Source organism: Thermobia domestica, chromosome 3 (genome assembly GCF_964235325.1).
Source record: "Thermobia domestica chromosome 3, izTheDome1.hap1.1, whole genome shotgun sequence".
In the NCBI taxonomy this organism is placed as follows: domain Eukaryota; kingdom Metazoa; phylum Arthropoda; class Insecta; order Zygentoma; family Lepismatidae; genus Thermobia; species Thermobia domestica.
In genome coordinates, this window is record NC_137456.1 from 270668682 (window position 1) to 270695222 (window position 26541).

General features: G+C 34.6%; 1 protein-coding gene across 1 annotated transcript in view; it reads right to left on the bottom strand.

Annotated features, from left to right (window-relative positions):
- The window catches only part of LOC145681655 (uncharacterized), a 360834-nt gene that overhangs the window by 183856 nt on the left and 150437 nt on the right, over positions 1–26541 (bottom strand). The window contains exon 4 of the mRNA XM_081753279.1: positions 19311–19396. Coding sequence (XP_081609405.1) covers positions 19311–19396 — 86 coding nt within the window. The remainder of the gene's footprint in view (positions 1–19310; positions 19397–26541) is intronic.

Here is a 26541-nt window from a genome sequence, read left to right on the forward strand (position 1 = left end):
TCAGCCTTGTCAAATCTCTTTTCGAGGGGAACCTGTGGCTTGAAGAAACTTTGAGTTCTCGCATAGGTTCTTCCTCCTTTCGGCGTTGACTTAGAAGACCCAATGAGACCACCAATCACAGCTAGACGGAACTGTTTCATTGACAGCGACTTACTGCCATCACTTCTCTCCTGAAATATTATGAACCCATTTAGTAGAACAGCTACATCCAAGAAATGCCACATTATTCGATGCCACCAATTCTTGCTTTTTCTGTCAATCTCGTACAAAGATTTTAACATATCTGCTTTATCAACATGCCCCATATTCTCCTTATAATCTTTCACCAATTTCGGGCACGAAATTTCTGTTTCTTCTCTGTACCGTTGTGACATCATCAATATCATGAAAATTAGACAGAAACGCAATCTCCTTCTTGTCCTTCCAAACTAAGGCCACGATTCCTTCTTTAGAGCATTGAAACTGAAACTGTCCTCTGGTCATGGATTTATCATTAACAAAATCCTTCGGGAAGCCTGCACGTCCTTGACGAACTGTCCCACATGCATAAACTTTATGTTCCAGTAAGTGCCTCATAAGAGGCAAAGAAGAGAAATAATTATCGAAGTATACTTGGAGATATTTTCTTTGGATAATATCAGTCATGTCTTTCACTACACGTGCAGCTAAATTCTTTTTAGTCACATCACTAACCTTTCCAGCATAGATTTGGAACTGTGAGACATATCCACTTTGATTCGGACGGACCCATACCTTGTAACCACGTTTGATGGGCTTTTGGGGTATATATTGCTTCAAAGACGATCTTCCTTTGAATCTTCGCATAGACTCATCGATAGATTGTTTGCAAGACGGCTTGTACGACTGCTGGAACGTATCTGACAAACAGTTCAGTAGCGGACGTACTTTGTACAATTTGTCGTAATTATCTTCACCCTTTTTGGGTTGTTTCTCATTGTCATTCAAGTGAATGTTGCGAAGTAACCATTCAAATCTGTTCCTTGACATCACCGACGAAATATATGAGTCCCTCAGTGCTGGATCCGATGACCAATAGTCTCTGTAACTGGGCAGTCTTTTTATCCCCATCAACAAATTTATAGCTAAGAACTGTTTACTTGCTTCTACATTGGTATGTTGAAGATGTGTGGAACCACCAATTCTTTGCATCACATATAAATTTGTCTCATATACTATGTGCTTCAGTAGTTCTAATGGGAATAGCTGTAGAAATATTTCTACTGAATTTTCTACATTATCTGGTATATTAGGCCCTACATCACTAGAAAAAACCACATTTCCTTTGATTATTGGATATTGTTCCCAGATAATTGAGTCACAATCATTCTTTCTCACTGTTATGTCTTCCATTACTTCATATTCTTCATCATTGTTTTCTTCAGTCACATTGTCATCACCCGCAATCATGGGCTGGGATACAGCTTGCTGCATACACTCATTTTCGTCACCTCTTTCACTTTCGCTGTCGTTCCCAGAAACACAGGAGTCACTATCACTCGGTATATCCTCTAAAATATTATATAACAGGTCCGGGGTTAGTTCCTGTGAACCAAACTTCTGTTTCGAAAACATCGTAATTCCGGCAAACTAAGTTCCTCATATATATAAAGCTACCTGCTGCTACTAGGACCACCAGCTGTTATGTCCTAGTGGTTTCACTTTCAAACCACACACATATTCATTCATTGCACTCTCGAATATTATTTTTATTTTGCAAGCTATCTTTCACTATATTCTGTGATAAACAAGTTCAAAATACTAAGTCAATAATCGGCAATCACTTTGAAAAAAACAGCCGTGTCAACAATGATCCGCCACCAATTGTCGCAGCACGCCAAAACTGCAACCAATTCAAGGCACAGCTCAGTTATATTTGCTTTGCTTTGTCCTCTGCTAGCGTATCTACGGGTTAATTCCATTTTTGGACAAGAGATGATAGTAGTTATCAGACCTGCGCAATAGTTACACTTTAGTCCCAGAGACAAGAAGTCACGGGGCAGTGATGTATGTGGTTTCATGGCGTCACCAGTAGGATACCTCGATTACCATGGATACAAGGAAGTTAGAGAGTGTGTTTTCAGGTCTCCTCTTTCTGTGAAGGGTTTGTGACGGACGTAGTCGTCGAGAGAATAAACAGTGCTTAGTCTGTTGGCACAAGGTTCAGTGAATATGGTATATGGCACAGTTTCCTAACCAAGTTGCTGAAGCGTCTCCCGGATCATATTGGTCACATGTCGCTAAGCATTGTAGTTACCTTCGGGGTGCACTAATGCTCTCTCCTTCTGCTACAGTGAACGGTGCAAACTTTGCAACTGCTTAGAGCAGAGGTCAGCAGTGATAGTAAGATCAGGTAGAACCACTTCGTAATGCACCAATTGACAATTCCACCTTACAGAAAACATAACTTTTCATAGATGCAGAGGTGGTCCTGAAGTGAGTAAAAGCGCCATGTAGGGACAAGAAATAACTGGTATGTTTGGAAATGTCATAGAGGACAAACTTTTTGTAACAAGTGAGCAAGCGATCAAAGATGGATGTGTTCAGTAGCTGAGTGAGCAAGGACCAGCAAGTTGTTAGTCCTGTTTCCGTTCTGGCTGCCGATAATATCTTCTCGACCCAGCTGCTTAAATTGTATGTGTTCCATTCCGTTGAGATTCAGAAAAAATGGAGCCATTCTGCAAGTGTTTCACACGTAGACTACTCACCTCCTGGATGACTGTGTTTAGGAGCTCGTCATCCAACACATGTGGTTGTCCAATGCGAGGTTCATCCGAAAGGTTCTCATCTCTGGAACTCCGAATGGAATTTGTAGAACCAATGACGCGGTGCGTTCATTCAGGTAATATTAAACGTCGATGGCCATAGTAACTGCCGATCACATGGCACGTATATGTGTCATTTTATTCCTCTTTGTGAGCACATGGTTAATGTGACGTCAAAGACGGAAAGAAAAGTTTGATTAACTTGTAATAATGTTTGAAGAAAATTAATTGATACGGTTGGACGCGAAACCAGATCTGTCTTTTGGCAATTTCGTTCAATGCTTCTGCACTACAAGCCCTTCATATAAATTTGATAAATTAAGGTAGAGTATATGGTTATGCATGATATGCGTTTGCTGAGGGTATTATATTTTATATTACCTCGAAACCTAAAATTTCTGCAAGTTTTGATGCAATGCCAGGAAGCAGTAAATAACATCTAATATTTTTCTTTTTGCTAGGTTGTGAAAGAAACATTAACATCTCTCGAGATACTCAACTTGAGAAACGTTTCCATATTTTCCTCTTATTAAGGAAAGTTATTTAACCTGTTTCTGTGTTGAAGAGGAAAAACATGAGTAATTCAATTAATGATCATCTCTTCATATAGACCTTGGTACCTGGATTAGTCTTATATGAAAGTTTCAAATTGCTAACAGCTTTTTCTGCAACATCAACTAACTTGATCAGGTATGGAGTTATATTAGTCATGATTGATATATTTTTGATATTGATTGTACTTATAAGAAACCTGTATACGATTTAAAGTAATATTATGAAGTATAATAATTAAGACAGTATTAAGGCAAACGAGACCCACGATTCAGACTCTGATATAAAAATCTTGTTATAATCTATCTACTAAAATATTTCTCTGTTCCTAATATAAGAAACAAGTTTGCATCTCCTAAAACTTCCACAATTAGTTATGTGCATTGCCAACCCTAGATTTGAGAATATAGGTAAAGGCGACTTGTTGTCTTGTATAGGTACTATAGTTTAACCGTTTCAAAATTACGCAGAAGACATTATATTGTTCACCAACAACATCGGCAATGTCACGAAGTAAAAGGGGTAAATATGACTTATTTTTTTATAGTGGGACATATGTATATTAACGCTCCATGTAATGTTTTTTTTCATGAGATATGCGTACATTGTGATACGTTTCTGTACACTCGTTAAATTAAAAACTCCTAAATTTAAAATATTCGGTTTTAAAGACATGAAATACGTGCTAAAATGATTAAAATTAGCACAACTTAAGATTATTCCAACCAAGTATAAAATATTAGAAAATTTTATACCCACTAAATCTTGTTCCTAAATATTAGGAGGTGCTTTCGACTTAACCTTTTATGAACTTGATGTGTGAAAAAAAAACATCAATCAGTAAACAATCCCGAAAATTTCTCAAACTCAAATATTATAATCAAGATTTAAAACAAATAAATATTAACCGAATATATTTAAAGCAAACCAATTTTAAATAAAGATGTTATAGGAATTGCATCATTGTTTAATGGGTATTCAGGTTTGCTTATGCTCCGGATTTATGAAAATATAACTTAAAATAGAATCACAAATATATGGCACGAACCAAGATACTTCAGGAACAAAAGTATAAATATTAAAGAGAAGATAAGTTAACGGAAGTAATATCAGACTTAAAGCTGTTCAACCTTAACAACAGAACACATAAATCGAAAAATTCTTCTCTTTCAGCATTTCAGAATGCCTTTTATTCTAGCTTAAAAAATAAAATCTCATAAAATCCTATTACTGATAATGAGTAATGTGTTAAAGTTTCTTAACTCACTATGTATTCTTAACACACTGTGTCAAAATACTTGACATATACGTGATGTGATTGGCTCTTCAAGTTATCTTTGTTCTACTATGATATGTAAGATGCGGTTCCACGGAATATTCTCACGATTTGCGATTTTCATTCTTTATGGTTTCAAAGTATTAACTATTTTGTCTACCATCCCCTGTAGTCCTTTTTCGTTTTTAGCTACAATAACCATATCATCCGCATATCTGATTTAGTTAATATTCTGTCTTAAAATCTTAAAACCCTAATTCCCATTATTCATCCTTCATTAAACATTCACTGTCAATATTCAATAATTGGGGTCACATACTACATCTTCGTCTGACTCCGCTCCCAATCTCCATTACATTAGTTTCGACTTCATTCAAGCGCAACATCATTTGTTGGCCTATGCACAGGTTGCTAATGAGTCATCGATCTATCCAGTTAACCTAATTTCTTTAAGTACAGTATTTTCACAGGTTTCGTCCGTTTGACACAGTCAAAAAATTTTCACCAGTTGACAGTCACAAACACAAATCTTTCTTTAAATCAGGAACGTTCTGATATAGTTTCCATCAATCCAAAGTGTGTTACTGACCAGAAATCAAGTACGAAAGTTTATCAGTGAAAAGTATAAGAAGTATAATGAGTTAAAGAAATTACCTTAGATTCATATGGATTTTGTTTTAGAAAGTTGCATGAATCCTGATTTATGCATTACCACGTGATAGACTCCTTACATATAAGAGATGGATGTCACATTACGCAATATTGTACTCGTTATAAAAAAAACATAATATTCAAACACTCCTGTAAAGAAGTCCATGCAACAAAATTCGTAAATGCAACAAACTATCTGCATTTGACAACCAATTAGTACTAATCTATTAGTAGTTGGCCCAATAAGTGTACATACGATAATAGACAAATTTGGTTATCTATAATCAAAATTACAAAGCTAAATATTTATCTGTTCAGCGAAGAGCACAGATATGAAATTCATAATATTCTGCTCGAGTTTCTTCCTTTTCTTCGAAAACGTCATGGTGTGAACATGCCAGTCAGTTAAGTCTGCAGGGGCGACTCGAAAATATATTAAAATCTTTAGGTGTGGGCATATGCTAGAAGGAACATAGAAAATAAAAGTGTGACCAATGTTTACTCTTGCATTTGAACTCAGAATTTTCTCCACAGCTAGATCGATGCTGGTTGCCAAGACTCCAAAGAATCAACCTAAGCAAGATACGTTTCCCGAATTTAAACAAGTGGATATCAATGAGTTGGTAAACAATGAAGAAAAAGTTCTGTATCCAGCCATACGAACACATAAGATCAAAACTACACTTTAGAAGGTAAATTAAATAAACACCTAAAGTACGAGTCAATGCGTATTATTTAAATTTAATTTTTATTAAATTTTTATTCCTGAAAGAACCAACATGGCTCATACTAGTTTACAAATGTAAACACATTAGTCTAGAGAAAAAAACTTTAAGGTATTAGATTTGGAGTTTTATTTTCAAATTTAAGATTGAGACAAATATACGTCTTAAATCCTTCAAAATTTTCAACAGTTATCAAATGTTATTCTCTGACAATTCCCAAATTTAGGTATTTGTAATTTATGCATCCATTTCTAAATTGTGAGAGTGTTATCTATGGGAGAACCTGAATAGTTAAGAAAATTACTCATAAGATTTACTAACACTTATTTTTTGCAAATTTTCAAACTTAGATAGGGCTATATAAATACTTCTTGCCAAACTTTGAGATGAATGCTAGATCCTATCATTTACGAAGTATTATCCTTGACAATTCCAAAATTTTTAAGTGAGCAATGTAAGCACATTTCGGAAAATTTTATGAGTGCATCTTCATGGTATCCATAAGCTAAGGATACCCACATCACAACATGAGCACATGTAAATGGACGACAAGTTCTAACGTTTATAAAAAAAGAGACGATACACTGAACAAGAGGATACGAAGATCAACACAATACGAACCGAAATAGGACAAGCCATCTGCCTACAAAAGAGGAACCACAAAGAAAGATCACTGATCGCCTACCCAAAACAACTCTGGGCTAATGGGCTCTACCTATCCTAACATTTCTGGAGGCTGCTCTGAAGTGAAGGGGATTCCTCAACACAAACCAAATCTCACGAGGCTGCCAAGAGCCGAGGAGGGTTCATAGGATCGTAACCTGAAGTCGATACAAGACACCCAGGTGGCTGCATTGAGCGAAGGATTTCGTGTATGAAACGTTACTTCCTTCACCCTTGGTCATCATGGAGATTCTGGTATATTCACTTTGTAAAACACAAAGATTATTTTGTATTTTTATAAATAAATTGGTCAAGGTCTAGATTCCAGACCATTATTCACTCTACGTACAAAAATATTACAATATTTTATGAAACATTGTAGACTTAAAATTTAATGATATTTTTGACATGATATTCCCAACTGTAAGTTGTGTCAATTACGCGCTCCCTGGAAAAATTTGACCGGGTTGTATATCGGGGCCTGTATCACATGAAAGAGAATTGAGCTTTGTATCCATTCATATGATAATATACACAATAGAACTACACCTAGAAGACACATCTGAGATTAGGAATAGAAAGACAGGAGGGATAGATATACCGATCGAATTCAGAAATAATAGGGGGGACAAGTACAAGAAAGAATCGTTTACAATCTGTATGAATAATCAGGAGAATGTCCGAACGTTTTCCGTATGAGAAACTTGATACCTAACCCAGAGAGATATGATGATTATGGAACTATTTAACTCATAATAAACAAAGCAATGATTATGCTTCAAATACTGAACACAAAGTTGTATGCAAGAACACATGAAAGATATGAGAAAGAAGACTTTGAGTAAAGGAGAGATAAGGGCAAAAGGGTTTAGAAAATGGAAAACTAATCGACAAGTACTTCTTTCAATTTCGGCAATGTTGCTGGTTTAAGTGTAAAAACCACCATTTTAACGTTATGGTTGGTCTCCAAATATACACAGAAAACTATCATTTAATGTGGAAGAAACCATATTGCCAGGGGAGTTTTAAGACAGCTGATTCAACATCTGACGACAAAATTACAAAATTCAAAATTGCGGATCCAATTTGGTGATCATAATTACAAAATATATTCTGGTTTGAAATTGACTGCAGTTAACCAAGGTTAATTATAGTTGTCACGAGTTACTGCGAGGAGGTTACAGATTGATTGGAAACTCAATTCTGTACTTATTCTAAACGGATACTTCATTAAAGTGAGCCTTTACACCTCTCAATATTCGGGGTGCTTTGTTACAATTATCAATTTATTGAGAAAACGTTTTACTGTATTGGAATTTCTTTAACAAAATGTTTAATGCGTAAACATTGTTTAAACAACGAACCTTATTACGGAAATAACTGTGCACAAATCGCAATATGCAGCGCAATATTTCCAACAAAATGTTACGGGATTTTCAAAGTCAGGTAATTTTTCTTCCAACTCTTTTTGTACTACGCATATTTATTAAGATTAGCAAATCTGGGAGAATAAAGCCGGTTTTAAATCAGTGGTTGAATTTTAATTTTATTATTACGGACATATACATTTATATTATACTTATGGAGGACAATATCAGATATATATATATCTCAAGAATTTTTCCAGGGCCTAAAGACCAACACATCAAGAGCATGAATTCTACCAGTTGTTTCTGCAGAATGATTTCTATTTTGAGGTACTCTTTCGTTCCTAAAATAGTTTCAAAAGTTTATAAATTGTGCCCACTCCAAGAAGCTAGTAACAAAATAAACTTTGCGTTAGATTCTGGGAGAAAAAACTTTTCAAACCATGATCTCAGAAGGTCTGATGTTAATTTTCCTGAATTAGATGTTTTCACAAGGACATTTACAGGTTGAAAGTGGTAGTTTTGAATTATAAGAACAAGTGTTCCATTCTTCTCCATCAAAACAAATAACAACGATAATAACAAAACATCATATGGCGAAATTCAAAGCAGCTTATAATCTACTCTTTGTGTCTCTGTAAACGCTTTAGTGAGAGAGGTGTAGATATTCACTTTAATCAAACATTCGTTTAAAATAAAGGCAGATAGGGATTTCAAATAACTGTGCAAACTCCTCGCAATAACTTGTGCCAAATATAATTGTTTTTGGCTAATTGTAGAGCGTTTCAACGTGAAGATCTTTTGTAATTTTAATCACTATGTTAGATCCGTCATTTTGAATTTTCTAATTTTGAAGTCAGATTCTGAATCAGCTGTTCGAGAAACGCGAAGCTATGTTTTCTTCTACATTAAATTATTGCTTTCTATCTATGATTGGGGACCACCCCTAACGTTTGTTACATTATACCCTTGTAAATGCACCATGGTCCGAGATCTTTTGCACCTTTGTATATATTTATATTTTGTAATAGTATTAAAAATTTTGAATTATGCAGAAATTATTTGTTGTGCAGTAGAACTAATCACATAATTTTAATTATTTTTTGTCAAAAGAATAGTATTGAAGTAGAAATTCAATTATGTATTATGTTTTAGATTTTTATGTTTTAGATAATACTATCTGACAGTATTATGTTTTAGATTTTTGTTTATTTAATAAATAATATTGATTAAATTTTAGTTAACAAAAGCGTATTTAGCAGTTTTCAGTGGTTTTTCAGCTTATGTTCAAGGGGATTTTGATGCAGGAAATCTTCTGATCTTTTGATGTTTAGATATTCAGATTTTTCCTTCTATTACGTCATTAAACCAACCAGTCAGTGATTTTCTTCCACGGTCCCTTTCTCTTTTAGCAGAAGCAACGTCAGCAATCAGACGCAGAAATTTGTTTTTACCCAAAATTTAAAAAGACAACTACATGAAGAAAAGAGTGTAATTTTCAGTAAACTAATGTGAATGTTAGTGATTAATGTTTCGTTCTTTGTGAGAATGAGAAAGTTGAAATTCCGGTGTGCTGTTTTGTGGATGACAGAAACGTTGAATGCTGAAATGAGTTTGTACAAACTATGGATTGTTTTTGTCCGCCATGTTATGATGAAAGAAGCCAGCAAGATATACAACAACTGAAGGATTGATTTTTTGGGAGTACTGTGATGGAGTTCATCCAGGATTACGTTAAAATTGAACTACAATTTACCGGGTAAAATCATTTGCAAATAAATTTCAAGTAAGTCAATTTGTTTTGATTATGACCCAGTGCTCAAATTAAGAAATGCACCACCATGTCTATACTTTACATTTTTGACAATTTTGAACCATACAAAAACATAAAATTGAACACTCGAAAAGAAAGATGTACTCCCATGCGCAAAAAAATTGCGCGTATACTGTAACTCAAGATTTTTCGCATTTATTGCATTTTCCTTACGTTTATGGGTAAAATTCAGTTATTAGTATGTGGAGATAATAGAAAGCAATCCATCTAAGGAGATATTTCCAAAAAATATAATAAAATAATAAAAATATAAGCAAAAAAAACAAAATTATGCTCGGTTTTGTGTATACTGGCAACGATGATTTCTAGGGATTTTTTCAGTAGCAGATCACAATTGCGGAGGGAATTCAGTAGGGGAATCAAGAAGTTGGATCAAGGAACTCGATAGTGGACTAAAATGTTGCATTTATTGGTTAAAACCTAGTGTGTAGATTGCCTGCCAAATATAAATTAGCTTCTGTAACTAAGATGTCGTACGAAAATATAGAATTAAACAGAAAAACTCTTATCTTAAGGTTCGAAGCGATACGCACCATGGTTATGAAGATTATTTCTTTTAAAAAAAAGAGCCAACACAACGTAGCCTCCGTGGTTAGGTGGGTAGAGTGGCGGAGTCGTAGTTATTTCATTATTTTGACACCACATCGAATCCCATTCCATTTTTTTTTTTTTTTACAAAACATTATAATTTTCATGTTAATAAGAACCGAAGCAATATAATAAGGACAACTTAGTGATATTTTGCTGTAATGACGTATTTATCCAGGATTAGAAAACTATTGTTAATAGCTATTGTTTTCTATTCATGCTGTTGTATAGTTTCTCTCATCCTGTTTTCTTGGGGAAAAAACAATTTTGTCTCCAACGAAGTGTGAAGGATATGTACGGACAGAAAAAGACATCTTAGTACCAAACGTGATTTATCGTGATGAAGTGGACTAGTTTGCCATTATTAAAAAAAAATGGAGTTGGCTTTTCTTTAGGTTTTAGCTAAAAAAAAAAATTTTTTTTCTTTATAAGACTATACTTTATGAGGCAAGGTGTGTGATCATACCCACATATTTAGCCAGGGAGTGAAAGATAATTGTTTATACAAACATGTTACAGGTTTAGTTGCGTGAAACACCAATACACCATGGTCTCGCTTATCCGACCATCCTTTGTTCCACATACCATATGATCCGATATATCATTGCAAATAGCACCAATCGGCAAGAAGATCTCCAAGTTGTGGTCTTAATCTAATTTTCATGCTGTGGAGTCTATCACCTAGCGCGCCCGTCTACACCTTGACTCATACGTCTATCATTCAGTGCAGACACGTATCCAGGTTTTCTGTTCGGAGGGGGCCCAACACGAATCCTCGTAAGCACGTAATTCTAATGTTTTTAAATATCAATAATAATAATTAATAATTAATAATTAATAATAATAATAATAATAATAATAATAATAATAATAATAATAATAATGCAACAGTTCTGTACCTCTCTTAAACTTTTTCCTACTTTTCGTTTATAAACCGGTTTATTTTGGAAACTGCACAAACAAAATGAAACATATTTTCGAGAGAAATGTAACTAAAGAAAACTGTCTGCTACGTATATCACATAACAAAAATAGCAAGAAGACATGGAGTGTATCGTTCTAATATATTAAAGTTAAAAACAGAACGGAAACGAAATGTTAATCCTATTTAAGACTGTTCTTTAATTCCACCTGGTCAGTGGCGTATTTACGATTTTGTTTCGGGAGGGACTTTGCTAACTTTCGGGGGGGGGGGGCTTTGCCTGGAAATGTGAAAATTCTGCAAGATATTTCATTTACTTTACTATACTAAGTAAGATTTCGTGGGGGGCTTAAGCCCGAAAGCCACCCCCCTAAATACGCCACTGCACCTGGCATAATGGCATTATGATATGTTCTTAGAATTATAACAAGACAACAGCACATTGCCCAAAGTTTGGACACTGACTACTAGTAAACTGATATAAAAGAACCTCAAAAGGGTAAAGGCAAGTTTATTAAAAAGTGCTTGAGTTTCGGAGAGAGACAGCTCTCAGGCCCTCACGCTGGATACGTCCCTGATTCAGTGCAGTGCAGTTATTTGTTATAAAACATTATTATTAGATGCGTAATATGTAAAATTATATCATAAGTTTTAATTTTAATAGGTCTTTTCTTAACACATCCATATTATCCAGCGTTCTGCCTGCCTGTTTATGTCGGATAAGCGAAACTCTACTGTATTTCCAAAGCTAGCATATACATGAACTAGAATTGTATCGTCCTAGAACAGACAATAGTCTGAAATGCTTATATTAAAAGGCTGGAATAAAAAAAAAGCATAAGTACTGTTTTGGAAGCGTGAGAACAAATTAAAAACAATTCAATATATTTCCTAGGTATCAGATTATCATCTTATTATGTCGATGTGTATTCTTTTTTAAACATATTTTTAAAAGTTATACCATTCGCAATATTCCTAAGGAAACCTAAAGAAAAACTTCTTGTGCCTCTTATGGCAAAGCGGCTTAAGTGCATGGTCCGAAACCGATTCCCACGTTAAGGTATAGATAAAGTTCCCGTACTTCAAAAATGCAAATCCGGGACGCTACTAAATTACGAGAATCTTTGAAATGCTTAAAACTGAAAGAAGTGTTGAATACTAATTTACTTTCCTCCATTAGATAGAGTTGTTAAAGTACTACGTTATCACATTTTTATTCATTTCACTAGATCTTCCAAGGACGCCAATTTCTCTGTAAATTGGAAGGGGGCATTCAAATGCAGAAGATATATATATATATGAAGATTTTAAGACAAATTACACTCAAATAATGCCAAATATTGTATATTCATAAATACAAAGGAGGCCTACATGAGCATTGAGCGGGCCCGCCCCCCCCCCCCCGGATCGGCGCCCTTGCCTTCTTCCTACTTAACCAAACGTAAGCAGATGATTTACTCCCTCCCGCTGGGAAGCAAAATTGTTTTTTTTTTTTTCCTCAAGATCTGTTGTGTTTCGTGAAATAACAGCAGAAATTTCCTGATTACTTAACCATCTAAATGAATGTTTTCACTTAGAGCCATACCGTCGATTCGCGTTGCCTAGGACTAAAATAAATTAAGGGTCAATAATGAAGATGAGACTTCCATATCAAACATGAAGAGACATGTGGATGGAGATCTTTCTTTGTTCCAACTTTGATTTTTTCAAATCCATGATGGGAAATTATATTATGAGTACAATTTTCGAAATTAATAGTATACAATCGTAAAAATATCTTACAAAACGATGGTTTATTGCAAAATACTTTGACTCAAAGAATAAATTACAAGTAATAAACTTGTTACTTTTCCTGAAGAGTCTAAGTCGTGAATGAGACGGAAGCTGTCGAGCGTAGTGCTTGGAACGATTGCCTCACTTGTTCTACCTTCCCGTGGCGCAGCCTTGATTCGACTTGATCCTAAACGGATTATTCAGAAATCGAAGTCGGAAGATGTTTCCCATTTTTCCAAAACACTCTTGGTCGATTACAATCTGCCTCACTCGTGAGGGGACAATCCCATGCCGTAAGCGTCACCGATAGGCAACTAGTGACATGTCCCCAAAAATTGGCGGTCCCGCAGCCAAAAATTGGTCCCACTTCCGTTTTGAAAATTATACCACCACCGGCAGAGAAGCGACGGAACGCCAACGAACCACAAAATTATTCCCCTAAAATACGTTAAATCGCCGATATGCGTAATTTCTTTGCATCAAGATGAATCTAAAAACATTTTTTTTTAAATAAAACGAAAGTGCCCTGAGCTGGGCGTGAACCATCAACCTTAGGGTTACTAATTGCGTGTTCTTCCGAATTCGTCACGGAGGCGATTATGAAGACACAGCTTGTAGAGTGATAAATCGTTGAAGTCTTTTTAATATTTCTAATCAGAGTGCTTCTTTAACCGTGTATATTTGAAGACAACTGTTCGGAATCAAATCAAATGCACTCGTCATGTAATTTTATAACAAAATGGCAAGCGTCTATTTACTTTTTTCATAGTTCTTTCATATTCACTTGCTAGTGATCGGCGACAGTTGCCAACTAAATTCATACAATTATACGCACCCACCTCAAGATTTTTCACTTCATGATGTAAAGGCAGGAGTTACTCTTGACCCCCGGAGCTCAAATATTGTCCTTATAATAACAATTCGTCAGGGAAAAATAATATATAATAATAACCGCATGCACATGACTGGCGATAGTTCATGTTGGCCCCTTTACGATTCTCCGTGACAAATCAAACGAGCGCGGACCAAAATGAAGTCCTCGTTCTTACGTTGTGGTAAGTTCCATACCCCCGATTCTAGATATCTGCTTCGACTCGACGAATCCCTGCCACTAGTGGCACGCTAGCGGCAATCCTTCGACGCGTCGCTATATCGACGATCGCCATTTACCGGCAAGTGAGCCACTAGGAGTTGGCGACGTTTACGGCATGGGGAAGCTAATAAACAAACAAAAAATAATAATAATAATAAATCTAAAGCCTTATAAAAAAGTTTTCTGAAAAGTTACATCTAGCAAAATCATTTGTTGGTATTCCAGAACTGTGAATTCACCTTTATTCATAATTTACTTCTATCGTAGTTTTGATATGAGAATGATATGTCTGAAACTAACACAGGTCATTAATACTTTTTTTTTTTTGCTTTACTCAGATTTAGCAGTTTTACTTAACAGTCAGTCAATTTGGATCTGTTATATCAGAGTTTTAGAGATTTCCTTATTTTTTTCATTTCTAAAAAAGTTTGCAAATAACACCATTAACGTATCTCTTTCGATATTTCCATATGTAATGGCTTGGTCACTCCCAGTATATTTCAAACAATAAAATATTTACGGTGTCTTACTCCATTAATCCGAACTACATTTTATATCCAACAACTCTGTGCATTTTCCCTTAAATCTGCAAACTTTCTACTAGGTTAAAACTCAGTATTTTCTATTTTCTTCCTTTCTTGCTAAAACGAAAGTGTTATTTAGACAACCTGGAGTGATGACTCTATACTACATTATGTTGCATAGAGCATTTTATGTAGCATATCATTTGACAGTTTTACACTTTCTTTTTTATATTGAAAGCAACAGGGATTAAGTCCTTCTACACTTATATGATAAGTAAACACATTCTTTTTAATTCGTGGAATTGTGCCAATGCACTAGGTTCAGAGAGTTTTTAATTTAAGATAATAATAATAATAATAATAATAATAATAATAATAATAATAATAATAATAATAATAATAATAATAATAATAATAATAATAATAATAATAATAATAATAATAATTTATTATTGACTTAGGTTTTCCTGAATATTAAGCAATATTTCACAAAAAGCTGGTATTTTTAAGCAAATGTGTTCGATATCAAGTTTTCATAAAATAGTCACTCTCTCCTATTAATAATTTCAGAGGGGCCGCGGTGGCTCAGTGATAAAGCGTTCACCTTTGGTGCATGGGATCCTTGGTTCGACCCCAGCTCGCACGAAGTGAATTTTGTGGTGGAGAAACACCATGTGCATGGGTTTTCTCGGGGTTCTCCCGTTTTCTCCCACTTTTTCATTCCACCATTGCATTCATTTCACATCATCACCGTGTCCTTTAGCCTAGCCGGTATAACCGTGGGTCGTAAAACTTAAAGATTTGATTTCAAATAATTCCAACCCAAACAGTTGCAGGAAGTATGTCATTTCGAATAAAACAAACTACTCTATAAAATTCTGATTATTATTATTTTTATATATACAATTCTAGCGGACCTTATTTCTAAATCGAAGGGTAAGAAGACTAAATTCACTCTCTTATTATTATAAATTCATTTCAATTGAAGCAGTTAAAATAGTTGGGAAAAATTAGAAAGCCATACCCTATATTCCAGTGTGCCACAACCGGATAACGTGGCACACTGGCGTGCCCAGCAAAATGAACAGTGTGACGCAAACTTTTACCTATTATTTACAAGAATATTTGTCGAGTTTATTTTATTTATTATTATGAACGATTCTTCCACGGATCAGCTCTCTGTATACAATTAAACAAACAAGTATCACATTGAGGGAATGAGTGTAATTATTTACTTTAATAGTAATAGAAATATATATATATATATATATATATATATATATATATATATATATATATATATATATATATATATATATATATATATATATATATTGTATTTTCTACCGGGAATAACTGCATCCGGTCTAGAAAGCTGGGACTAACAACAAAGGAACCCGATGTGCTAAACACACACCACCTACGCACTTCAATACACCAACGAAGGTGCAGACTATTCATGAATTAAAGTCTCTCACCCAATGTATTCTCCTAACATGTCTCCCAGCGATTACAACATTTTTTGGTATCTCAATCACTTCCTAGTAGGATAGCTTTACCTAGAGACCACTGATTAACCTGGTATTGGATGTTTCACTTTCTTACCTTTGGAGTTGACAGTCATCGGTTGGACAATCTCACACGTAAATATCTAATATTAACAACGTTTCTTCTAAAATTTCGTAATATTGTATTATTTCTTTGTATTATTTATTAGGTTGGTTAGGCTTGTTTCAACACTTTTCTCTTTGCACCTACTTATTACCTATACCTTAACGTTGGATAAAAATACACTAGCTCTCACCGGGAATCAAATCCAGAACCAATGGACATGAACCATTTGGCAACAACAAGGCACATTTAAATAGAAGTTTCGATTTTGTTAGGAAAATTGTGACTAGGTGTAACCTTCAGTAAACTACCCTTATTTTTAGGTGTCGGAGAATATAGAATTCGAAACGATAAAGTGTTATAAAAACTTCATTTCTAGACTTAGGTCCAGATACGTCGAACAGTATGGCCTCTATTTGAATGCATGTAAAAGCGTGACGAACCAACAAACGAACAGATGGACAGACATCAAAATCACTTTTTCGATATGTGGGGGCGTGAAACTTGAATTCATTCAAATCTCGATTTCGATTTTTATCACTATTACTACAATTTCTTCTTTGGTCGCTTGAACGTGAAAAAGAATAGGAATACAACGACACGTAAGGTGATAATTTGTAATTCCCAAAATTTAATGAGTTACGTTTAATGTGTTGCCATGCTAGAAAAAAGCTTATGCCTGTTTGTTATATCATTTTAATATCAGTTTTTCACGCTACTATATAATGTAGAAATATGGTATGATTATCGTTCATATTCATTCTATATTTGGACATATTCGTGTTCCGTATACATAGATCTGTATAATTTAGTTACGTTCAACGAAAGCATTCTTGCACTTGTGGATATGAAAAAAAAGAGAGAGAAAGTCAATACCCTAAAAAGGCAGAAACAAGCACACACACACACACATAAACGATCATTTAACATCAGGTCGATGTAACAAGGGGTAAGACTGCACAGGTTTTCAAGGTCGCGTATGTTCTTCCTGACAGACAAACCCGAAGTGAGTTGTCTGCTGTTCAAGAACGGGAAGTAACATACAAGACTATAAACTGAAAACAATAACTGCTTCCAATAGTACACGTATTCTAATACTGAATAAATACGTCGATTAAAGGATACTACCAATAAATTATTTCCTTATTATATTGTTTCGGTTCTTATTAACATCAAAATTATACACTTCCTATAATGTTTTGTAAAAAAAAAAGGATGGGATGGGATTCGATGTGGTGTCAAAATAATAAAATAACTACGATTCCGCCACTCTATCCACCTAACCACGGAGGCTACGTTGTGTTGGCTCTTTTTTTTTAAAAAAAAGAAATAATCTTCATAACCATGGTGCGTATCGCTTCGAACCTTAAGATAAGAGTTTTTCTGTTTAATTCTATATTTTCGTACGACATCTTAGTTACAGAAGCTAATTTATATTTGGCAGGCAATCTACACACTAGGTTTTAACCAATAAATGCAACATTTTAGTCCACTATCGAGTTCCTTGATCCAACTTCTTGATTCCCCTACTGAATTCCCTCCGCAATTGTGATCTGCTACTGAAAAAATCCCTAGAAATCATCGTTGCCAGTATACACAAAACCGAGCATAATTTTGTTTTTTGCTTATATTTTTATTATTTTATTATATTTTTTTGGAAATATCTCCTTAGATAGATTGCTTTCTATTATCTCCACATACTAATAACTGAATTTTACCCATAAACGTAAGGAAAATGGAATAAATGCGAAAAATCTTGAGTTACAGTATACGCGCAATTTTTTTTTGCTCATGGGAGTACATGCTTTTATCCCATATTTAAGTCTTGAGCCAACATAATACTTCTAAAGTCTTGGAGATTAGCATCGACAGGCATATATTCATAGTAGACGATAAATTTGTTTATATAACCATATAACCGAAAAGCATGAGTTATTCATTTGAAAGCCTTAAATAGACATAAAGGAATACTCTGAAATATGAATTTTTGAAAATTAGTTATGCAAAGAAGGGGACGGTAAAGACCACTCGATTTTGTGAACTTAAATGCTTCGGTCCTTTACTAACGTCCGTTCCTATAACCGATCATATTTATGGTTTAAAGTGGTTTTTCTATGTATCTTCCCTTATTCTCTAGTGGTAGACCAACATATCCCTGCCGGACGTGAAGAAAATAACATGATATTATATGATCCTATCACCTGATGTTCTATTGTCAATCGTCTGAATAACGTGGACCTAGGCCAATACTGCTGTTCCATATATGCGTAATTTCCCTACATCTGGACTAATACTTTCATAAGGATCTTCTACCATAGTGTTCGTGGTTTCCTTATCAAATTACACTGCTGGTTAGTAGTCGTGAAAATCGTTATTGAATACTGTATCATTACCTTGTAATTTTAAAAATCAAATAGCTTGTGAAGCAGTAATTAACAACCCTAGGTCCATATGCACTTAGATGCCTTTATGTGGCTAGATGTGCAGAATGTGCAATTTTAAACTCGTAAACGGAAATCACTTAAACTGTATGTTCACCATTATGCGTTCCACATGACCCTTTTCAACAATGCACTGCCTCGTCACTGAATAAGCGCCACAGTTATCTTCTGAACATACACATAATTTCTGAAGTTAGTAGCGACATCAGTACATCCATTGTCTTTATACCAAGGTAGTTACTGACTAAATAGAAAGTCGAACATTTCAGTCACGTGACTCCAGTACAAATTTAACATGGACTATTTTCACCAATCATCATCAGCAATCTACGAATAAATATACTTTGCGAGAATGTGTTTAATTTGCATGTACATAAACTTAAAGTATGCAGTCTATGCTTTAAATAAGCATTATTGAAACTTAGTTGGATTTAGGATTGAATTTTACTTGTGTCTTGTCTTGTATTGCTATCTTTTATAGAATAGATACGATATAAAATGCCTTACCGCACACGCAGAATAAATGACAATAAGACTGGAGATTACCATTATTCCTAAGCCTGCCCAAGTGAAATAGATCAATAAATTAAAATCTGTAAAATAGAAAAAAAAATATTATTTGTTAGGTATCTCATACAAAGAAATGCAAATAGAAAATAAACAGAAAAAGGGAACATACATTATATTGAATTATTAATAGTAACAAAATATTGCGCGTGTGTGTCATCAGCAATTTGTTTCGAAATTATTCAACTAGTGTCATTCATTTCGTACATATATAGATGCTGACCAGATTTAATCGAATAAAGTCGTTTGCTTTTATTTTTGAAAATGTAAATGATCAGAAGGGTTAAATAACCTTATCCATGCAAGTAATATTACATGTCTGTCATGAAGACTTACATAACACCATAGGATAAATACCTCCAATTGAATGGTTGTTTATCCACATAAAAAGATGTGATTTATTTCTATTCTCGGACTCGCCCAATTTTCGTTTTAAGAGAGCAATGATAAAAGAGGTATAAAAGGTGAAATGTTAATCGAAAATTATCGATGTTAGTGTTGAATACATAGTTTTCGGTAACGCTAAGCCTAATTGGTGACAGCTTCTATGAGATTTAAGTCCAAGACAATGTAGGAATGGATATATCAGCTCCCAAGAAAATTGACTGAGGAATTCAAAGATGTTACAGTTCATCGTTTCTTTACTAACTAAATCAAATGTGTAGGAAAAATCCAAAGCTTAATTATTTACTTCATCATATTAACAATAATACTATACGTTATTTATATATTTTTCTCAAACCTGCGGATATACTAGTGATGAGGGAGCATAGTATTTTATTACAGTCACATATATCTTAAAATACTACGTAAGGTATTTTCTAGATTAATTATTTTCTGGAAAATCACGATTTTTGAGATAGTATTTTTAAATGACATGATCCTGAGAAAGAAGGTGGTATTTTTCCATTAACTTCTTTAAGGGACATGCGGATAAAGCTGTTAAACACTAAACATGAACTGTCAAGGTAATGCCAGGGTTTTAATCTCAGTATTTATTACACCTTGCCTAGTTGTTAAAATGGAGCACATTGCTTATATAAAACGCAAGTCAGTAATCCTTAATATACTGAACCTATTTAGGAAGGGTTTGTGCGGAGAAAAAAGAAATATTAAATGTTTAACACGTCAAAAACCACAGGGTTGTTCAGAGAAGTTTTGAATTATATTTTTATTATCATTCAAATGCGTATTACATATATTAATACTAATAAGAGTTGAAGTTCATGCAGAAATAAGAAAAGTGTTTCAAATCCGAAAGTGCCTCACGTGAACTTAACAGAACCAGAATAAAATTTCTAGAAATCTCAAGATTTTTTGTACAAATCGTTTGTACTGCGTTTGTATCGGATTGTACCGTACAAATTTTCGTTTGTACTGGTTTCAGATTCATGAAATCGAAAAATAAAGTGGTCGTGCTAAGTTCACTTGAGCATATTAGGACTATTGACTAATTTCCTCAAATTTGAAGAAGATATATATATATATATATATATATATATATATATATATATATATATATATATATATATATATATATATTCATCCTCACGGCATTCTCAAGGCTCTATATTTGTATTTTACATTTAAAGTTGCAACCGGTGTTTCTGCCTTCCGTATTCGGTAGCCCGATCATCACCCCTGTTCTTCGCGCGCAGAGTCATTCGAAGAACTGAAAACGTACTCTGTACACAAACAGTTTATGTTTGTGAACTCGGAAAGCCTGGTACTTCTGCTTGTCAAGGTCAAAAAGTGGGAGAAAAGTTGATGTGTAGAATGTAAAGAGGGTTCAACAGTGATTGATACTTGTAAGAAACATATGACCGATAAGAAACATATGACCAAAATGACCGATTTGTAGTTCGTGCACATTCCGCCTGTAGCGCTACTGTGGCACAACGTATATGGTAACTGTATAACTCTTGTATAATACAGACCCTGTCCATAAGACCCGTAGGAATTTTGAGGTGGACTAAGTTTCTCTTCAGATCCAAGTAAGACACGTCTCAGTGATGGAAAAAATCTTGGGTGATCATCTGGCAACCCGGGCATAAGTTGGCAAATTGGAAATTCAATATGCCGGCCATGCGAAAATGCCATATTTACCTATAACACGAATATCTCATCATTAAACGAAGCTAGAAACTTCATTCTTATACCGAATTCAAGATAATGAACACTGTAATCAAGAAACATTCGTAACGTCGAAACATAGTGCCGCCATTTTTAAATATGGCGGCAGGTTTTTCGAAATTTCGAGCTTTTTCGTACAATATTATCATTTATTCGAAGATAACTACGAAACTATAAGAGATACCATAAACATACCTGAAATAAACGGGATAGAGCATAATGAGAGCTTTCCAACGGTACCAATATCTTTTCTCTATCTTTAAATTTGACGGAGTTATTGAAATTTTAGTAGCTCAAGGTGTTTGGCTTCAGATTAAGTTAAGAAAGGTTAAGCGCTAAAGCAAAACTATCCATGATTTTTCTGCACAAGTTTTAATGCTGATAAATTACTCTAAGATCTTATAGTGAGATTTCTAGGTAAAAGTGCAAATGGTTAATAATAATAATAATAATAATAATAATAATAATAATAATAATAATAATAATAATAATAATAATAATAATAATAATAATAATAATAATAATAATAATAAATCGTGGTTGCTAAAATAATAATTCAACAATTTCAGTAGAAAAAAGCAATATAATTAAAAGTGATGTAAAGTTAGTACACTAATACAAATAATAATAAAAGCACCATATTTATAATATAACAAAGCTTTATGAAATTACTTGGTTTTGGTTTTCTTACAATCCTGTGAGGAAATATTTTGATCGGTCTTGTTGAGGGCAACTAATTAAATGTTATTAATAAGTTCGTTTCATATTTTGTCTACATGGATTGAGTTACAGTTCGTAACGTTACCGATTATTACAAATCATTTTGCACTTACAGAAGGTCGTACAACTAACAATTTTTTTAGGCATTTGCATCGTCTTGTAGAACAGCTCTTGCAAGTACATGTTTGAATAACATCTGGTAGCTCATTAATGCTAGTATCCGGTGTGAGCGATGAATCATCTGCATTGTATGTCCATCCAAAATCCGTTGGATCTAATGGTTCTTCTGCGCCTAACACTGTAGAATACGAATATACCATGTAAAAGGATCTTTTCAGGTGACCCTGTAATGACGAACTGGTTCAAGGTAATTCCTGTAAGCTATGAAAACTACTTTGATTCATAATTTCAAATCGGAGAGTGTCAAATGTCTTAGATCTTGAGCCTGATTTTACAACCCTGACCAAATATTCTTCAGCAAGTTCCAAGCACTCAGCACTTGGAGGAAGACTTCGTCCAAATTTGCACAGATACTTTTCCGGTTCTGTCTTAAGAATATATACCAAAAAACAAAAAGCCAATTAATGGAGGATAGTCGACTACTTTTTCAGAACATTCTAAATAATGGCTATGGCCTAATCCTTTCTGAGATTCCTAATTATGTTAACAAGCAGGCTGAAGAGAATTTAATTACTAACAAAAGGGTCAAACTATACATGAAAAATATATTTGTGATTCTATTCAATTTTGCCAACCACTACAAAGAAACCAATCCCAACTTGTTTATTCATCAAATTTCACTATTGATGAAATAGCTGACAAACTACGTTCTGTTTCTTCTGTCGGAGAGGCTGGAAAGCTAATTAGAAAATCACTTCTGGAAACAGACTTCAACCTAGACAATGAATTTGGAGACGCGAATCAACTAGAAAAATCATGGAAGACAACACCTATTCCCCAACCGCTAATTGACTTTTTCTCTCATGTATTCAACGTGGATAAATTGACACTGTTTTCTCACATCAATGATAACAGTCAAGCATTTATGAGCTCAGACGAAGAAGAAGCAGAATGCAGTGAAATTGAAGACAACAACGATAGAAGAGAAACTCCTATAACAAATCGAGTTAAAGTCCTTTTCCAGATAATGTTTTAATATGTTCATAAGGGAAAAAGGAAAACCCCTTTGCATTTAATGACTGGCCATTCAATTCATGATAAATGTAAGAGCAAACAGCTGATAACATTATTCAATAAAGCTGGGTTGTCAGTCAGCTATGATGAAGTTATGGAATCTCGTCATAATCTTGCACAACACACTATGATGGCATGCTCACAGAACCTTGCACTTCCAAGTCATTTTGTCAGTAGTAACTTTACTGTAGGTGCTATGGATAACTTTGACCACGAAGAGGCAAGCCTTTCCGGTCTACAGGGTACGCAAGATACTGTTATGGTATTATTCCAGAAAACTCCAAGTGTAAATCCTAGTAAGCCACCACTATCTGAAGTAGCTCTTAAGAAACTCAGAAAACGAACTGGTGTCCTTTTACCATATCAACAAATTAGAGATTACCAGAAACCATCAACACCGCTGAACATTCCACAGGATCTTAAAATTATTGAAGATGCTTACTCTTTGCCGTGTGATGAGATCAAGAAAGAAGAGGTAGTGATAAGTATGTTGCAAGCTGTTGGAGGATTGACAAACAAAAAAACATTGACATGGTCTGGAATTCATGCTGTTATTTCACAGTTGATGTTCCACTACAACAAGTTGGTTTTCTCCCTATTTTGCCTGATCCAGTAACATCTTATGATACTGTATATTCATGTATGAAAAACTTTCAAAGCTTGCTTTCAGTTCTCGATCAACCAGCTCTGCCAATTTCATGTGATGAAGGTGTTTTCCATATTGAAGCAGAAATTTAGTTACTTTCAAATGGATTTCCAAACCTAGTGCTGCTCTTGGGATCTTTCCATATGACCAAAATTTTACTTTCTTGTATTGGTAAGTACATAAATGGGAGTTGATTAGAAAATGTTCTCATCGAAAATCACGTGTTTGGTGTTAAAATTGCTGAAAGTGTCCTTCAAGGGAGTAATTATGTAAGGTCACTCAAAGGAATGTTAATATTAGCAGAAGTTTTGGAGAGATTAAAGTGGAAAGCATTTTTGCATACTTCTGACGATGATTATCAGTTATCTACAAGAGTTGGAGAAGTTCTTACTGCTATGAATCACTCAACAACAGAAGATGCGCAAGCAAAGTTTAAAGAGCTGATTGCAGCATCACAGGAAGTTTTGGAAGCCTTAAATGTTTTCACTGAAGAGCAGATGAGGATGTCTGATTAGTGTCAATTCCTTGAGGGGTTCTTACATCTAATAAGTCTTTTAAAGAACCTTATAAGAGCTGACAGAGAAGGTAATTGGAGTCTCTATCTTCAAACACTAAAAGATATTCTTCCAGTTTTTCAGGTATTTGACAGAATAAACTATTTGAGATGGGGTTCACTATTCTTTGAGCAAATGCTGAATCTTGAAACACGCCATCCTGAAATATATAACAAGTTCAAACAAGGACATTTTTTTTGTATGAATGACAAGTGGAAAATTTAACGCTGTGGGTATTGACATGGCTCTCAAACAGACATTAAATCGTTCTCAAAAATCAGCTGGAGGGATTATTGGCCAAACAAAAAAGAAGGAATATATTGCAGAATGGGAGCTTGCTTACCATGAAGTACTGCTCATACGAAAAACATTTCAGTCTGTTCTTAATGTTATACCGTGTGATTATGAGTTAAAAATGCATCATGAATTAACGGGAAGACTCAGAAATAAAATGGAAGAAAGCATCCAAAACATGTTCCAGTACATTGAGAGCAGAAAAAAATCATATATTGTGAATGGCGAAGTGAAGCTTCACAACCTTCTAACCAATGAGTGTGTCCCGGAATCGAGTGCTAAGAAACTTTTACAATTTTTGATGACTGCCGAAGAAGCTTTTGCCACATTCCAACAGGAAAGGTTTATATTTCGCTCGAAATCACTGATGGCACCCATTCACAGACAAAATCTTCCCACATTTCGAAATATAACACAACCTACATGCAGATGAAAAAGAAAACTGTGAGAAGCGTTATTAAGGATCAATTACTGATTCAAAGAAAAGTAGAAATTGCCAAGGAGAGAGGATTGTCGATGGCAGAAATTCTTAGTTATGATATTTCACCTTCACCCTTACTAGATGAGAACGGCGCCACTACGAAACCCTCAAAGTCTCAGCTTATAAATATTTTGATAAAAAGATTAGATACCACGGCCATAAATTTCCAGAAAAATGATCCTCTCGAAACCTATGTTGTAGTTGATGTAATGAACCAGTTTCGAAGACTGAAAGTTAAAGGAAATGTCACATTTAAAGACTTGTTCACATCACTTGACACCATTGTAAATAATGCCTGCAAATTCAGCCGTGTCGACTATGTGTTTGATAGATATCTTCCAACATCAATCAAAAGTGCTGAGAGGGAAAGAAGATCTTCTGTACAGCCACTACCATTGACATCAATAAGCACTACCACAACACTTCCTGTACAGATGGACATATTTTGGGCATCATCTGAGAACAAAGTTTTGACTCAGGCTGCTCTGGCTGAATTTTTGTAGACAGTTACAATAAATCGAGATTGGGAAACTATTCTCAGTGGTGTCTTGCTTGACGGTGGTCCTACTCCAGCTGTATCAATCAAAGATAAGAAATTCACGAAAATATCAGGAATTCTCAAAGTAGCTGTTGAGGAGGCTGACATACGCATTATCCCTCACGTTTTCCATGCGGTTAAGCATGGGATGCAACGCGTTGTAGTGCTCTCAAATGACACAGATGTGTTTGTTTTACTGATTCATTTTTACAAGATCCTACATGAAAATGGACTTTCAGAATTATGGATGCGAAAATCGAGATCCGATATTATACCAATTCACACACTTGTCAACGAAATATTTGCAGCAACAGATGCCCTTCTTGCAGCACACTTTCTTACAGGGTCTGATGTTACCAGTAAGATAGGTAACAAGATATCCGCTTTTAAGGCAGAACCGGAAAAGTATCTGTGCAAATTTGGACGAAGTCTTCCTCCAAGTGCTGAGTGCTTGGAACTTGCTGAAGAATATTTGGTCAGGGTTGTAAAATCAGGCTCAAGATCTAAGACATTTGACACTCTCCGATTTGAAATTATGAATCAAAGTAGTCTTCATAGATTACAGGAATTACCTTGCACCAGTTCGTCATTACAGGGTCACCTGAAAAGAT